This window comes from Girardinichthys multiradiatus, chromosome 21 (genome assembly GCF_021462225.1).
Source record: "Girardinichthys multiradiatus isolate DD_20200921_A chromosome 21, DD_fGirMul_XY1, whole genome shotgun sequence".
NCBI classification, from domain to species: Eukaryota; Metazoa; Chordata; class Actinopteri; order Cyprinodontiformes; family Goodeidae; genus Girardinichthys; species Girardinichthys multiradiatus.
In genome coordinates this window covers 1,364,556-1,382,825 of record NC_061813.1, presented here as the reverse complement: position 1 = coordinate 1,382,825, position 18,270 = coordinate 1,364,556, and the positions used below count along the sequence as shown (strand labels likewise).

Below are 18,270 nucleotides of genomic sequence, written 5' to 3'. Positions count from 1 at the left end.
AAGTTATGAACAGGACCGGTGACAAAGGGCAGCCCTGCCGGAGTCCAACATGCACCGGGAACAGGTCCGACTTAGTGCCGGCAATGCGGACCAAACTCCTGCTCCGCTTGTACAGGGACTGGATGGCCCCTAATAAAGGGACCCCGATTCCATACTCCTGGAGCACCCCCCACAGGGCATCACAAGGGACACAGTCGAATGCCTTCTCCAGGTCCACAAAACACATGTGGACCGGTTGGGCAAACTCCCATGAACCCTCGAGTACCCTGTAGAGGGTATAGAGCTGGTCCAGGGTTCCACGGCCTGGACAAAAACCACACTGCTCCTCCTGAAGCCGAGGTTTGACTATCGGCCGGACTCTCCTCTCCAATACCCTGGTGTAGCCCTTACCAGGGAGGCTGAGGAGTGTGATCCCCTGTAGTTGGAACACACCCTCCGGTCCCACTTCTTATGAAGGGGGACCACCACCCCAGTCTGCAAGTCCAGAGGCACTGTCCCTGACCGCCACGCAATGTTGAAGAGGCGTGTCAACCATGACAGCCCCACAAAATCCGGAGATTTGAGGTACTCAGGGCGGATCTCATCCACCCCCGAAGCCTTGCCACCGCGGAGCTTTTTAACCACCTCGGTGACTTCAGCCTGGGTGATGAAAGAGTCTAACCCCGAGTCCCCAGACTCTGTTTCCATCAGGGAATGCGTGATGGCAGGATTGAGGAGATCCTCGAAGTACGAAGTCGAGCTCAGCAGTTCAGGTGCCTGACGGTTTGCCAGAATCGCTTAGAGGCCAACTGGTAGTCCTTCTCCATGGCCTCTCCGAACTTCTCCCAGGCTCGAGTTTTTGCCTCTGACAGCCCGGGCCGCAGCACGCTTGGCCTCACGGTACCCGTCAGCCGCCTCAGGAGTCCCACAAGCCAACCACGGCCAATAGACTCCTCCTTCAGCTTGACAGCATCCCTTACTGCTGGTGTCCACCACCGGGTTCTGGGATTGCCGCCGCAGCAGCCACCGTAGACCTTACGGCCGCAGCTACGGGCAACAGCATCAACAATAGATGCGGAGAACATGGTCCACTCGGACTCTATGTCTCCAACATCCCCCGGAATCTGGTCAAAGCTCTCCCGGAGGTGGGAGTTGAATACATCCCTGGCCGAGGGCTCCACTGGGGTAAACCCCAACACGAGACGGCTGAGCTGGGGGACAACAAGCAAACCCACACCAGCCCGCCGCCTCTCCCCGTTGGCCACTCCAGAGTAGAAGAGAGTCCAACCCCTCTCAAGGAAATGGGTTCTAGAGCCCACGCTGTGCGTGGAGGTGAGCCTGACTATATCAAATCGATATCTCTCAACCTCCTGCACAAGCTCAGGCTCCTTTCCCCCCAGCGAGGTGACATTCCACGTCCCTAGAGCCAGCCTAAGCATCCGGGGATCGGGCCGCTGAGGTCTCCACCATTGTCCGCCACCCAATCCTCTTTGCACTGGTCCCTCACGGTTCCCCCTGTAGTTGGTGGGCCCACTGGGGGATGGCCTCGCGTCTCTCGTTTGGGCTTGGCCTGGCCGGGTCCCGCGAGGAGCAACCTGGCCACCAGGCGCTCTCCGGCGAGTTCCGACTCCAGGCCTGGCTCCAGGGTGGGACCCCGGCTCCGCTGTACTGGGCAACGTCACGTGCCTCGATATATTAGTCCTCCTGAAGGATTCTTGAATCTAACCTTCCTTCTAAAATATTTATAATGCTTTCTTCTGGGACAGGAATAAGGCAATTTAGGATTTTTTACCTGGCAACCAAAAGACCCCCACAGGATCGTATGCGTGGAGAGGGGCGCTTGTAAGATAAGCCTAGAGGGATGCAAGCAGACACGCCACAAGGTACCTGATTCTCACTCAGACGTGGGTAAGTCTTAAGGAGGGATATCTCCCTATTTATTCAAAGTTTTAGCACCAAGTGAAGGCGTAAGGGTTTTACTTTGTGTGCACTGGCTGTTGGTAAATTATTTGCGGATAAATTTGGCAGGAAGCGCGGTCCAGTAAAATGAGAGAGGCGCAGGATTCTAGGTAATTGCCAACCACCCAGGGAGAAACTTTTGATTTTATGCTGAGAAAATATGGGCCAAGGAGCATTGCATGCATTAATGATAGGATTAAATTCTCAAATTTTCCTGCAGGAAGTTCACTTAATATTCCAGTACTGAAAAATGTTGAAAAGAAAAGAAAAGAGCAAGAGAAAAAATTAGAAGCTAAATAGAAAATAAAATAGGAAGACTTGCAGGTAGAAAACACAACGGCACAAATGTCGGTGACTGAATAGGTAAACTGCTCTGTCTCTGAATGCTCTGCTAAAATATCCGACACACACACCCGTTGCAAATACTCCCCCTTACCACAAAGCCTGATTCTCATGTTACTCCATATTTTCCTCATGTGTCATCTGAGCGTCCTGGTAGGTGTGATTGATGACTTGGATGCCCGCATCTTGCCCTCCCCTGCTCGCCCGCCACTACCAGCTGACAGCAGCACCCACCGGCACTCCCACACTGCCCTCAGCGCACTCCACAACCAATGCACAAGCATCTGCAAAACCTTGAACAACAACCCAAACAGATGAGTGCTGTCCTGTCATTGATTGAAAGTTGCTTGTTTTGACTGAACTAAACCTCTTTGATATTTGCTGGCATGCCAAACCCCGCAGCTTGCTGAGAAATAAAAGGAAGCTGAAAAAAGAACAAAACTCAGCAAAGAACTACAATATGGCTGCCACTGCATACCAACACGTCACCTCTGATGAGAGAGGAAGAGGCGGGGTAAGCAGAAACCCACGTAGGCAGTACGGAATACTTTCTTCAGATGCTGTCACAGGTGGGGGGAAAGAGGAGCATGTTGGACAGGGCGTTACTCTGACTGCCCCTCCTCTGCATCAGGACTGACTGAATAAGACAGAGGAGGGCGGGCCACCGCACTGCCAGGAGATGAGTTTTCTGTTCTTCCAAAACTTGGTGGAAACTATAATTTTTCATTGTCTGCCGCTGACCAAACTACGAAAGAGATGTTTACAAAGCCCATTTCATTTCAACACCTGATGAGTTCTCTTTCAAACAGTTTTCTGCTGTCCGAGCTATGCCCAGTAAACCTACTGGGAAGAGACCTCATGTGCATGTTAAGAATGGTTTTAGTTTCAACCTCTGAGGGAGTGAAGGTCTCTGCCCCACAGAATCCCTCCTCTTCTGACTTCATGGAGCCTGCTGACTTACACTGTACTGCACATGAATCACCTGGTCCAGATAGAGATTTTGAACACAACTTCAAAGGAGCACCACGGCTTCAGCTGTGTTCTAAATTTAATCTCTTCTGAACAGCACAGCCACAGTGAGTCATTATGCAAAGGTTGGGCAGGCATGAATGAGAGGAGGATGTTGTGAATCTGGGAGATAGCTGAGCACACGAGGCTGCTGCTCTTAAGCAGATGTAAATGCAGGCAAAAAGCATATGAACTGCTCAAGCGCACAAACCAATGTGAATAAATCAGCAGTATCTGGCATACATACAATTGTGCAGTCTAGTTAACAAGATTTCATCATCGACAGTGTTAAATGCCGAGGAGAGATCCAACAAGACTAGAACAGTGCCTTTTTTTTTCAGTCCGTAGACATCAAATTGTCATTTGACACTTTAAGCAGGACAGTCTCTATAGAGTGATGCTTACAGAAATTTTTTAAATAGCTGGGAAATACACCAGAAGATATGAGACATTTATCAGTTTGGTAACCCAGGGAACCAGTGGCTTCAAACACTTTTAAATGGAGTCTGCAAGGTAGAGCATCAGAAGGACAAAAGCTGGCTTCATTCTGGTTACCAGAGCTGAGATATTACCCTGTGTTCCAGGATTAAAAAGGACTACATATAGCGTGCAGGCTCAACAACAAAGTCACAAAACGTGCGCTTTGGAAGTTTAGCCTTTATCTCCTGAATTTTGCAAATGAAAGACTTTAGAAATGTATTGCTATCTGATTTGCAAAAAAAACAGATGCAAGAGGAGCAACAGGACAAATAATTGAGTTGATGCTGTCAAACAGCACCTGAGGTTTTTTCTTATTCAAAATGATCAGCTGATGGAAATAGTTAAATCTGGACTTTTTTTATCATTTCATTTAAAGATGATATAAGTTCCCTAATATGCAATATATGGACCTTAAGTTTGCTAGACTTCCACAGTTTTTCGACAAAGTCTCCACATATCCCGAATACAGTCATTAATCCAAGGACATGTGGTGTTCTTAGTCATCAGATTAGATTTAACAGGAGCAACCCAATCCAAAATGAATTTACAATGACTGTTAAAACTGTCAATGAGGCTGTCCACATCATGACAATCCACAAGAGGTTCAAACATAGCAGCGGACCTAGCAGCAATATTTTCGGTGATGATGCGCCTCTGTAACCTAAACTCAGGGGGCACAGGCTCAGGAGTGAAGATTAAGTCCAATAAAACACAGTAATGATCACTCATGTGGACATCCTCACACAGAGGTTGACAACATTTAGGCCAAGTGAAAAAAACAAGTCAAGAGTGTGTCCCTTTTGGTAGGTGGGGCCAGAAACATGCTGCTCAAAAATTAAAGTTTCAGTCAATGTTAAGAGTTCCAAGGATGCACAAGAAGTGATATCATTAACAATAATATTAAAATCACCAGTTATTAAAACATTATCCAACTTTATTATTGAGGATAAAAAGTCACTAAAATCCTTTGATAAACCAGCACACAATAAAAAGAGTGAAGAACCAACATTAACTATTTGTATTTCAAATGAAGGAAAGGTTTGCGTATTCATCACTTTACAGGATAAACTCTATCTGAATACCACCGCAAGACTTCCTCCACATGATCGTTTACCGGTGTAAACACAGGAATGCAAGGTGGCCAATTCAATTCAGTTTATTTATATAGTGCCAATTCACAACACATGTCGTCTCAAGGCTCTTCACAACAGTCAGGTTCATACATTCCAATTAATCCTAACCATTGAACAGTGCAGTCGGAGTTAGCTTTTTATTCAAATTGGATAAAAAGTTTTTCTATCTAAGGAAACCCAGCAGATTGCATCCTGTCAGTGACTTGTAGCATTCACTCCTCCTGGATGAGCATGTAGAGACAGTGGACAGTCACTGGCGTTGACTTTGCAGCAATCCCTCATACTGAGCATGCATGTAGCGACAGTGGAGAAGAAAAACTCCCTTTTAACAGGAAGAAACCTCTAACAGAACAGAAAACACACAGAAATACTTGATTACGGTTTGCTCTTCTAATCATGCTAATTTGCTAATTGCTAGCACAAGATTCTGAAGTCCAACTTGAAACTATTTTGTTCTGACTTTTTACAACCCTGTTTTAAAGCGACTGCTCTCTCACAGTGGGACTTCGCCTCTGCTCCTGACATATATGATTAATGATTGCAGATGGAAGAAATGCCAGAATAAAACTACTCTAAATGCTGCTAATCATAGTTCTGAAACAAAACTTCAATCAGCTAAACTTTTCGGAATGTCAAAGCTTAACAAAATCTGGAGGGACGAAAGTTAGCCACAAAAGTGTAAGTGGTGCATCTCTAATCTCTGATTAAGACCTCATTTCTGTTCAAGGTTTCTAAAGAATTCTGCTCCAGGCTGAGGGCTTGAGCCTCAGGCCGTGTTAAGGCACTAAATAGCCTGAAAATGTTACTGGTGATATCAGAAGTAAAAAATAAACCCTTTTAAGCCTTTTTAGGCTTCCAGTCATCTTAAAGTGTCCAGAGTCACAAAACCATTTGCAAAGTCTCTTGAGATTGTGAAAAGCTTATACATTTGAGTCTGAGCATGAAAAAAAGCATAAAAACATTTCCAGGAAATTCAACTCAGCTATGCCTTCAAAATCAGAAAAACAATGAGGAAATAAAATGACTCTCCAGTGAAAACTGTGAAAATGAACACATTGAGTTGGGCAATGTTTCAGTGGTCAGTATCACTCCAAAAGTACTAAATACTGTATGTTCAGCGAATTTACTATGAACAAATCAGCCTAAGACTTACCAAGGAACCGGAAGGTTCTGCGCACCAACGGGTTGAGGTAACAGCAGTCACCAGTAGCCACTGTCTTTTCTGAGCGGTCAAAATCTTTGGATGTGTACTGGACCAGGAACAGCACAGTCTCTGTGATTGTGATCTAATGGGAAAAAAGGCCAGAGGTATATCACAGTATTCAGTCTTCATGCAAAGCAGAGTATTTTCTCACACTGTCACACCATACAGAACTAAGAGGCCTTCAGCTGCACAGCCACAGCTGTGGAATACCCTGGAGCATATGAGGGGGAGGAAGTCCTGGTTGCTTATGTGACTTCATATGATGAGATTTAGCTTTTTTTTAAATGAGTCTGATGGCCTCAAGGCGAGAATCACTGATCTGTAAATGTTTGCATCTTTAATTGAATTCCTACATGGGAGTTTTGCTCTGCAGGAACACTGACAGCACAACAGACTGGAAAATAAAACCAGGACTTTCTGGAAGAATGTTATAGGACATTAGAACTGTTTAACCATAAATGGCACACACAGCAGATAAAACAGAAGATGCAGTAAAACATATTAACACAAGGCTGCTGCAGTCTAAAGCAAGTCATAAAACATGAGCTGTGGTAAGTAAATAAGTTACTGTGGTAAGTAAATAAGTTACTATTTTTTATATATAGCAACTTGCACACATAAAAATCACAAAGTGCTTCACAAAGTGAAAAGGAAAAACAAAACATAATAAAAAAGAAGAGAAAATAAAAACAGATACATAAAAACTAAGATAATACTATTTAAAACAATCTTAACCAAAAGCATGTTTTAACATTTTCAGCTGTGTTTTTAATGAGTCCAGACTCTAAAGACAACACAAAAACAAACGAAGCCTGTTCTACAGTCAAGGTGCAACAGTCAGGAAAGATTGATCTGTTCGAGGTTAATATCTGGTCGCTGGAACTATGAGTAGATTTTGGTTTGAGGGGCTCATGGAGGATGTGGTTTGACAATTCACGAATATAGGAAGGAACCTAAACATGCAAGGCACTGAAAGCTAAAGTGAGGATTTTAAAAGGAGCTCTAAAATGGGCTCTCTGGTATTCATGTGTTAACTGCAGGGGTGGAGAATCCAGGTCCAGAAAGTAAAAAGCCTGCCTAGTTTTCCTTCATCCTGTTCACTTAACCAGTTGATTAGTCCCTGTCTATATTGTGGAGATAGAAATTTAAATTGTTGGGACTAATCTCTGTACAGGCTTTTTACTTTCTGGACCTGGATTCTCTACCCCTGGTTAACTGACAGAAGATTACTACCAAACCTGAAGCCTGAACAATCAGACTACATTCTTTTCTAGGAAAAGAATGTAGTCTGATTGCTGAATGTTTTCAGACACTGCTTTATGTTTGTCGTAGGTTGTTTCTGGTCAAGATGGAGCTGAATCAGCGGTTCGTGTGCCTGTCATACTAAAGAAGCAGAGACCATTGATTTAAGCTCACAACCAAATTTTTTTTTTTCACGACAAAAGATTTTGGTTAATAAACCAACACATTATGTCATTATTGGCCAAAACCATCAAAATAGAATAAATTCCAGGGAGTGGGATTCCTGCCAAGGAGTTGGCTGTGAACTGAACTAATTCTCCTGATTGGATTCATGTATAGTTTTATCAGTGTTGTTGGGACCCCAGCCATGGATTACAACATTTAAAGGCCAGTTTGATCTTTTCTGGAACTTTCAAAATAAATCACATTAACCTAATTCCAGCACAGCCAAGAACAGGAACAAGAAGGGAGCAACAGTGGACTTCCCATGACATCACTGTTTGAATAAAAACCAAGCGTTCCAACAAACAGACCTCTTCCAAACAGGTCCTCAGCAGAGCTGGAAGGAGAGACAGCTCGCTAATGTCTCTTGCTGGCAAGCAGACATAACTCTTCAACTTGGATCCAGAGTGACTACAATCACATGCAACAAAGTTAAGTAATAAAGGTTGTAATGAGGCAAGCTTGATTTGTCCTTTCTTCTGAGGCCTTCAGAAGCAGCCCTAAACGAAGCCGACTTCCCCCACGGCCTGGAAAAGAAGGCCGGGACTGCAGCGCACGCCTTCACGCATGTACGTTTAGGTAGCGAGAACTACCCCGCCACATTGCAGCCACTCAAGGAGCCGAACGTGCCTTTGTCGTGCTAAAAGCCCTTCCGCACAGCTACGGAGGTTAGCTGCAAGCTAACCGTTAGTTTACCCACACGTAGATGTTTCTCTCAACACCCAGGACAACTTCAGCACGGTCCACGTAAGAGTGTTTGGGCAGAGAAGATCAGTTTAGAGTTAAATATTCTAAATAATGTTCGTTTAATGACGTTTTTATCTGTGTTGAGAAACTCAGCTACAGTAAGTGGTAGCAGACTAGCACTCAGCTAAGGATGTGTTTTGTGTTGTGTTTTTAAAGTTAAGACAAACTTTATTTAAAGGGTGGTTTTTAAACACAAAAGATCGGCCATAACGCGCCGTCCACGCTTATGCATTTCAACCCTTTTATTAGTGGTAATGACTGAGAACACGTGCTCGCCCACTTTATAAGTCAGCTGAAGATTGTTTACCCAGAAAGGTTGTTAGTTTCAAATCTAGGAAGTAATAGTTAATATTATTTTACTAAATGTGATAACTAATTAAAGACCATTAAGACCCATTTATCCAAAAGGTTTCGTTCTTATTCAAAATAATATTTCCATAAATATTATTATAATAAATAAAGGCAGCTAAGTAAACAGGTTGGTTTTATTCAGCAAATCATTCTTTAAAACATTATTTTATTAAAATAATATTTTATCTGCTCTTGCATTGTGAATGGTTGTCTAAAGGTATGCTGATTATTGCCTAAGTTAGTTCCAAGACTAACTTAACTTCATTTCCAAATTCTTCAAGATAATCCTTGGTTCTCAAACATAAACATTGCATGGTAATATTGCATCACTCTTTTGGTCATGATTTTCAATCATCTTTAATCAACTTGTTTACATAGTACATAGCTCATTAGTCTGCATTATTCTTTAATTCTGCTTGGTAGTTTAGTTGGATTGTTTTAGCATAGTAAAGAGTTTTTTGATTGAAATATGTTTGACTTTGAGTTGATTTATTTTTGTTAATAAATTATTGTATTTTAAGAAATTGTGTGAATTCATTCCATGTGTGTGTGCAGAGTTTATGCTGTTCAATAATGTCAGAGCTTGTCTCACCCTTTTCTATTTTGTCCTAACACCATCGCCTTACTGGGCTGGTATTCACAGGACAACCCTTAACAGACCAAAATATTATTTAAAAAAATATTAAAGTATCTCTATCTCTCAGTGGAAGACACACGTGTTTTCTCTCCCTCCCTCCCTGCTGATCCCTGCTTCTGCTTTTTGTCTGTGTTTTTCTCAGAGGCTCGCTTTGCATATCCTCCACACTTGTAAATTAGGGATTTGGTCAGCTGGTCTCTCAACGTAATTGATCAAATGTTTTTGACGGGAAGACGGTAAAGGAGACCCTCTTGTCCAGACAGGACGTTCTTCTCTGGATACACAATGGATTCTTGGCAGCAGCGGAAGATTGTGTGTGCCTGTCTACGATGTCGATCGAGGACGCAGAAGATGTGTACACATTTGGATTTTTGATAACAGGATTTCTGCTTTTTGGAGCTGGCGGTTACCTGGCTTATCGAGTGGTCCACAAAACATGGGCGACTGTTCAAAGCATTCCAAAGCTGCCTGCGCTGTTGGATGGAGTCTGTAGAGCGATCAACACTCAGACTGAAATGTTGAGAGAGCAGAATCGCAAGCTGGACACGATTTTTGAACAGATTCGCAGCCTGGCAGCGGTTGGACTCAAAGGTTAAAGGATATAATCTTGGAGAAGTTGTACGCTAGAGATCTGCGGAAAGTACCAGAAATTTGGCTATTTGGATTCGCAATTGAGACATACCAGTAAAACTCTTAAGGTGGTTGGAAATTCACAACTGCCTGAACCACAACATTTATTGTTTTTCTAAATCTGGCGCCCCAATGTGGCCTTGGCAACGTCTACTAACTGGCTACCGACAAAATATCTCCCTAGTTAGAATTCACTGGAATGATGAGACTATCAATATTATCATCTTCTTTTAGCATAAGATGCTGTGTTATTAAGAGTGGCTTGGAACCAATTTCTACCAGTAAAGCCGGAAGGATTATTAATTATTACTACTCCCAAGGATTATTAGTGTCATTTGATTTGTTTTTCTGTGTTTGATTTTCTGTATCATTGTAATGTTTTTCCTCATGTACAGCACCTTGAGTGCCTTGTTGCTGAAAAGTGCCATATAAGTAAACTTGACTTAATATTAAATAATATATTCATAATCACAACACACTATTCTACAAAAAGGCATATACAAAAACTCAAAAATAAGACTATATGTGGGAGGGTAGTTGGAGATCAAATATTTACAATAATGCAGATGTTATTTATCCAAGGAGCAAGAAGATTTTTGTTTTAGTCCATTAAGATGTGATGTGCTTTGTTCTTTTTACTTTATGTTGATGGACATAACCAGTAAGACAAAGACTTTAAATTATGAAATTATTATTATTATTATTATTTTAAATTATGTCTTCACAACAGCAATTAAATAGGAATTACAGAACCTTTCAGTGTGGTTCTGGCAAATTACAGGTGACATAGGCTTAAATATATACAAAGCATATATAAATTTCAAGCATGAGACTGTAGACAAAATGAAATTTAAAAAATCTGTGTGGTCTACGTTTTAGTCAGTGTAGCAATAGACTTCAGGCTCCTCACACTGCGCCTGGTTCTGCTGGATGTTTCTTCCTGTTAAAAGGGAGTTTTTCCTCTCCACTGTCGCTACATTAGGGATTGCTGCAAAGTCAATGCCAGGAGGAGTAAATGCTACAAGTCATTGACTTGATGAGATCTGCTGGGTTTCCTTAGATAGATAAATGCTTTAACCAATTTAAATAAAAACTCAACCTGACTGCACTGTTTGATAGTTAGGATAAATTGGAATGTATGTACTTGGCTTGAAATCTGTATGATTCGATTGAAGTGACTTTGTAAATTGACTGTACTGTGAATTGGCACTATATAAATAAAACTGAATTGAGGTGAATTAGACACACCTGCCCATAGTGTAACACCCCACCACCATAGGCTCGTTTGGTGACAACAGTGGCTGATGCATAGTGCTCTCCTTGACGTCTCCAACTATCGTTTCTACTCGTGAATTGACTTTCATCAAACAACAGAACTGAGGCCCACTGGTCTGTCATCCAGCGTAAATGCTCTATGGCCTACGTAAGACAATGATTCCTGTGGTGGTGTGGTCAGGTACCCTTGCAAATTGTCCAGCACACACACCACACTGATATTAACAGTTTCGAATGGTCAGAGGTGTCACTTGGATGTCCCTCAGCTCATTTAAATGTGCCTGAAGGTGAGTTGCATTCATCATGTTGTTGGCATCATCCAGACCGACTAGACAGTTGACATGCACAGTTCAACAGACATCGCAGCTCTGACGCCCATATTTTCTCAGCATAAAATCAAATGTTTCTCCCTGGGTGGTTGGCAATTACCTAGAACCCTGCGCCTGTCCCATTTTACTGGACCGCGCTTCCTGCCCGATTTATCCACACAAAGTAAAACCCTTACGCCTTCACTTGGTGCTAAAACTTCGAATAAATAGGAAGATATCTCTCCTTGAGACTTACCCACGACTGAGTAAGAACCAGGTACCTTGTGGCGTGTCTGCTTGCATCCCTCTAGGCTTATCTTACAAGCGCCCCTCTCCACGCATGCAATCCTGTGGGGGTCTTTTGGTTGCCAGGTAAAAAATCCTAAATTGCCTTATTCCTGTCCCAGTAGAAAGCATTATAAATATTTTAGAAAGAAAGTTAGGTTTGCTTTTTACTTTTATATAGATTAACGTATTTTGTTTTATTCTAATTTTAATTCCAATTTTACTTCTTTTAGAATTTTAAAAGCAATTGTTTTAAGGATTATCACACCATCTCAGGAGAAAAGGTGCAGGTTCATTTGGACCTCCAAGGACTCAACGCCATGTCAGAGTCATCCATTTTGGTCACACAGTTGAACATGCACAGCTCAACACACATCGTAGCTCTGACGTCACCCAGGATTATAAAACCCGCAGAAAATAAACTTTTGTTGCCATTTCCAGCGTGTCTCACGGGACGACGCAATGGAGGTGCATATCTGGAGAAACAAAAGCTCGCAGGTGAACTTTTCCTCTTCATGCCCATTCCTAGAAGACCTTAAAAGCTGGAATTCTGTGTGATACAAGAAGGTCAGAAGACTCATATACCGATCGAAGACCCCGCTGACATCCGGCACAGGTGAAAAACCCACAGAGGTTTTATTTCCAAGGAGATGAGTTTCCCCTTGTGATTCAGTCGACTAAACAGTTCTTCATATTTTCACCTCCTGGATGGATGAGAAGTTTACCAGGTTTTTTTTTAGTTGATCATGGACGCGTGATCCCCCCACTCATTTTTCTTCAGACCTGACCCATCCTCAACCGGTGGAAAGTAGAAATCAACGTCAAAGTGATTTCGTTCCTTTTTTATATTAAACCAGATAGGTGCATTTAGAGGTCTGGGCAGGATGAGGCATAGTGAAGGTGATTTAGAATCACCAGTAGTTAATCCAAGGTATCAACTTGTTGCATACAATACTGATTGAAGTGTTTTATGCTGAGATGTTTTGATCTCCTGTGCAGCTGAATCGCGGCGCGGATGCGATCAGCAAGATGCGTGTTCATGTTTTTGTTTGGCCGATCCTAAATTAGCCATGAGTTAGAAGTTGAACTCAATGCGCATATATTTTCTTTTATTATTGTTAATTAGTCATTTTTATCCCCTTTGGGTAGAATGCTGCGGGTTAGTTAGGTGAAGGTTTTTGGACCAGAATGGTGGAATATCAGGGCTATATGGCTTCAATAAATCTTCACATATATATTTAAGAGAAGCATTTCTGTTTATTTCATGCAAGAGTGATTTATCTGTCAAAATAGGGAGAAAGTTCCCCCACCAATTGGTGACACAGTTGATTAAACAGTGACATTTAGTGGTTTTGGTTAATAATTATCAATTATTAATGATAAATAACTAATTATAATTATTAAGGGCTTTGAGCCCATAATCACATCACCAGAGGACATCTCTGAGTTCTATTCGTAAGCAATGATTTTGGGTTAAGAAGTTATTTTCCTGAATTATGATTTTTATTATGATTTTTGGTAAATATTAATTAATCAATAATCATAATCCTTACAATGTGGTTTTTCAGGACTCTGTTCACAATGAAGCAATCATCAGCGTGGGATGTGTCCAAAAGATGTCCATTTCTATGCCTTTCTGTGAAACGTCCAGTGTCTGCATTTCTGTGGACACCTGCTGAGGACACTGTGGCCACTTCCGTATGAGAACATTCTGTTTGAAGCCTCACAATGGAGTGGTACTAGTGATCAATTGTTAGGTATCGTCTTTGTCTCCTGCTGTGAAAATGCGAACAGCATGATGAGGAGGACTGTTTAAATGCCAATTCTGATTGAACCAGGAAATGTATTGGTCGATTCATGGATCAAACACCTGTTGTGAGTTTTGCCGTTAAGCTCCTTGTTAGAGAACAGCAAGTTGTGCAACAAGTAATGAAACTCTGAACAGTTGGACATGTGCATTTGAAAGTTTAGAAAATGTCAAATTAAGTTGACCTCTAAAGGTTATAGTGCAACCTATTTAAGAATTAAAATATATTACTGTGATTAGTAATAGAATAATTGTTTCTTTGGAAACTATATCCAATACAGTCACTAAAAGGAAGTGTCAATATCATGACTGAAAATAAATGCCTAAGTATGCAAGTAGTGTCCAATGATTAAGTAAACAATTACACTTTGGATTGAATTTTGAGACTAATAGGAACAATAATGTATTTTAATAACGAGACTAACTATTGATGCATAAATAAAATTAAGTACCATATCTAACTGCTAAAACATGATGCATAAGACATTATCATTACCAAGAGCAGTTCAAACAGTTTCATTGCATTATTTAAATCCTTTTTTGGTTGGCAGGGCACTGCAAGCTCTAAGAATTCTTTAACAATGTATAAAACAGATTAGCCAGAACATTAAGATCATGGACAGTAAGGACTTGGATGTTTGGATGCAATGACCCCATGATTTATGATCCCAGACAGAATTCAGTCTCAGTATAATATAGCTGTTATGTTACAATGTTACATCCCCAGTCTCTTTAGGAGTTGCAAAAGATTAATCGGGAAGGCTTGCAGAAATGCTTGTTTCCTAATGTGTATATGAATTGTCCAGCTTTTCCTCCTATCCTCCTGACTGCCTAGGACAGAGGTCACGGATTAGCGGATCAGGGTCCAGATCCGGACCCAGTGTGATTTTAAACATTTATATATTACTGCATGTTGTCCAACAGGGTCTAACTTCACTTGCCCTGCATCTCATGTTAATATGGCATAGCCCTGCAGAGCGTGTGGCCCCGAGCTCCATGTGATGAAAGTCAGGCAATGAGCTGCTTCAGTCAGGGCTGCTACTGCTACCCTAACCGCAAAGCATTTTCTCATTTACTATGTAGATATAAACATTTTATTCCTGCCGGCAGCTGCATCTGACTTTTGAACAGGCGGACAGCTATGAAGGGCAGCAACATTCTGCTCCACACTCCACATCAGCTGGTGGCAGTAATGCACCACATCGTTGTGCGCCAACCGCCAAAAAACGACAAAGAAGAAGCAGCGGGTTGTAATGGAAATTCTTGCAGTAAGCATTCCAAAGTGTATGACCTTTGGGTTACCTCACTCCTCTGAGCATCTGTGTTAGGGGAGGAAGCTGTAAAAGCCATTATCAGAAGTTTAATGGTTAATACCCATTTGTTAGGATGATGTGTTGGGAAGGACAGATGGGTTCCTAGATAACTTTGTCACCTCTGAACCCGAGGAGGGTCTAGGTCATAAAACACAGACTCTTTGAAGTTGAGATAACACTGTCATGTTCTGGTATAAATACTGTGTGTAAATGTTGATCGGGGCTCTGCTTCACTGACTAACCTCAGTGACAGAGTCATTCAAACGCTGAATGCCTTTGAATAAAACTTATAAAGACAAAGTCCGGATTTTCTCTTGTTGTGAGTCAACTTCTCTCCCACTTTGATAAGAAAATTCCACAACAGGGTCCTTGCTCAGTTACTAGCTTGGGAGCTCACGCTTGCTGACAATGACTTGGTGGTGCAAAGATGAGTGAGTAAAAAGAAGATGGCTTCATCAAAAATACGTAAAAGTGGACTTGAAAATCACACATTTAAAGACGAATGGACAGAAGCATATGGTCTATTACAGCACAACAGTGAGCATAAGAGTTCGCTGTGAGTATAGTGGATTCTGGGAAAACACAAAAAACCTTTCATTGACTGGGAAATGATCAAAGAGTGCATGGAAGCTGTGGCAGAAACACTAAGATGGAAAAGAAGGACAACTACTGAAAGAAAAGGTTAAGCAAATTGCTATGCCTGCCACCAGCACAACAAGGAGAGCAGAACTGTTCTACCAAGATGTACTGACCCAGCTAGAGTTACCCATTCAAAGTATTTAATATTAATACTTAAATTGTATAGCACTTTTCTGTTTAGCAGATGATTTTATGGGCATATGAATAATTGATCAGCATTTTAAAAAAAAAACTCGTGTTAAATAAATGTTAAATGATGAAAGATGAAAGAAAATAGTTTTTTCTCTTGATTTCAAATGTTTGGACCCCAAAATGTTTTGATGAGGGAGGAAGTGGACCTCCGGTTATTTCAAGTGGGGACCCCTGGCCTAGAACATCTGGCCATACTTCATGACGTGCATTTCAGGAGATACTCCATATGATGAGATCTGAAACACTTGGGTGTCAAACCTCATTTAAGTTAATCAAGAACGGATTTATTCCCACACAACATCTCAGGAACAATCCTCCACAGAACATTGTCTGAGTTACTGTGACCTGCAGACAAAAGGGGAAGCTAACAATTTCACAAATATTAATAGAGGTTTGCCTTTTTTCCATGTAGCTTTTTTTTAACTTCGACATCATGTATGTTTTACTCAATGACCTTTATCATTAAAAAATAGTGCAGAAGTTGATAACATGAGCACCTCTAGTCTTCTTACACTGAAAGGATCTCCAGCCTTCACCCTGTTTTATCACTGTTCTGTAATACTGAATTTGTTTTTCTATTTGCAGGAAGAACAGTGTCTTGTCATCACTGGGGGCTGTGCTGCAACTGCAGGGATATAAAAATAACAGCAGCCATTATTCAGCAACAACCACACTTCACAGAACCTGTTCTCCCCTTAGCTCTCTTTAGTTTTAGATTATTGTTCTAAGCAAACAATATAAACTCATGTTGTAATTCATGTTGTGTCAAAACATAATTTCTTGGGTCTATATGTATGTATTTTTAAATTACAGTCCAACGGTTTATTTAATGTCACTAAATACAGTAATTACTTCCTTCTGGCTAACCTAGGAACAAAGAATTGGCTAATCAAACATATTTTTTTATTTCACAAGAACTAACCAATAACATGGCAATTCAAACAGAAAAACAAGACATTGTGTCATAACCCTCATATGTTAGGTGGTTGAGTTTTGGGTTTTGTATATCTCTTTGCCTCTCTAGTTGTTGCCATTGTAGTTTATTCCTTATTTACTTATTTCTTAGTTCATTTTTGTATTCTGTTAGATCCTTCCAGTGTTTCTGTGTACCTTTATTCAGATTGTGTCTATTATTCTCCCTCTCACTCAGCTCTCAGCCTTCATTGGTCGCAGCTGGTCCTCATTCTTATCTCTTTTCGCTGGTTTCTCCTTCATACCTCCATGTCCTCCTGTTATTCCGCTTGTATTCCAGGTTCTGTTTTCTCTGTACCTGTTTTTCTTTGTTATTATTAAATTCTCACTTAAATCCTTAGAGCAACTTATGATACGGCTCCTGTTTGCACTTTGGTGCTCCAAAGGTCTAACAAACATGACAGAAGGAACCAACCAACTGGAACAAGCAGACAGTCATTCAGGAAGCTTTGCTAAGGTTCACTAATGCATCCAGCAGCAGGTGGAGGAGGCAAAGAACTTATATGATATAAAGATCCGGCCTTCTCCACTGCTGTTTCTGACAACATCTACGGTTTCCAGGTCCCAAGCGAGCCCTTCATAACAGGGTGTTCTGAGTCCCCAAGGGTGTCCAGGTGGACTTCTCTCTGTCTTGCCAGAATGTCATGAAGAGATCTTCCAGCTTCCACACTGCTCTTCAGAGTTCCAGTGGTTCCAGTTCAACTCTCCAAGGTTCCTCTAAGGGTTCCACCGGTTCTGCCACATCGCTCCATGGTTCCTCTATGGGTTCCAGTGGTTCCCTCGCATTCTCCAGGGTTCCACCACGGGTTTCAATGGTTCTGCCGCTGTTCTCCAGGGTTCCACCGAGGATTCCTGTGTCTAGTGGACCGCTCCCCAGAGCTCTTTCATGGATTCCAATCTCCAGAGCTCCATCTTGGCTTCCAGTCTCCCGAGCTGCACCCGGGGCTCCAGTGTCCCGAGTTCTACCTTGGGGTCCAGTCTCCGATGGACCACTATGCTGTGTTCCAGCATCCTGCGCGCCATTTGTCCAGTCTTGCGGCAGAGGGTCATCCATGTTACCCGACTGGCCTCCTAAAAAAGTTCTCCAAAGGTCCTTCACACCCCATGGTCGACCCCCAGACACAGTTCTCCATGGGTTCTTCCAGTCCCCTGGTTGACCTCTAGACAAGATTATCCCAGTTCCCTGGTCTGCATCCAGACTTTGATTGCTGCCGTTCCCCGAGACTTCATCTCTGCCTCTACCAGTCTCCATACCTCCTTTGCTGGCATCTTGATCTTCATTACTCTTTGGGACGACCTCTTGGTCACCCACTTGAACTGTGATTTTTGTATTTTTTTTTTCTTCAATTGTGAGCTTAAATTGGTGGCTGGACCGCTAGCTTAGCATTCTCCTGACCAAAGATGATCAGCAACAACAAATGTTTCAGATGTGACTGCTAAAGCAACAAATTGCACAGTCTGGCACCTGTGACATGAGTTACTATTTACTATTTTATAATGTCAGGCTTTTGATTTTGTTGGATGTTTTGATGCAGTTCATGTAGT

At 41.9% G+C, this 18,270-nt stretch overlaps 1 protein-coding gene across 6 annotated transcripts in view; it reads right to left on the bottom strand.

The window, feature by feature from the left end:
* Window positions 1–18,270, bottom strand: part of LOC124857760 (phospholipid phosphatase-related protein type 5-like) — a 107,775-nt gene that overhangs the window by 76,351 nt on the left and 13,154 nt on the right. For all 6 annotated transcript variants that reach the window (XM_047349184.1, XM_047349186.1, XM_047349188.1 and 3 more), the window contains one exon: window positions 6,055–6,187. In XM_047349184.1, the coding sequence (XP_047205140.1) occupies window positions 6,055–6,187 (133 nt within the window). The remainder of the gene's footprint in view (window positions 1–6,054; window positions 6,188–18,270) is intronic.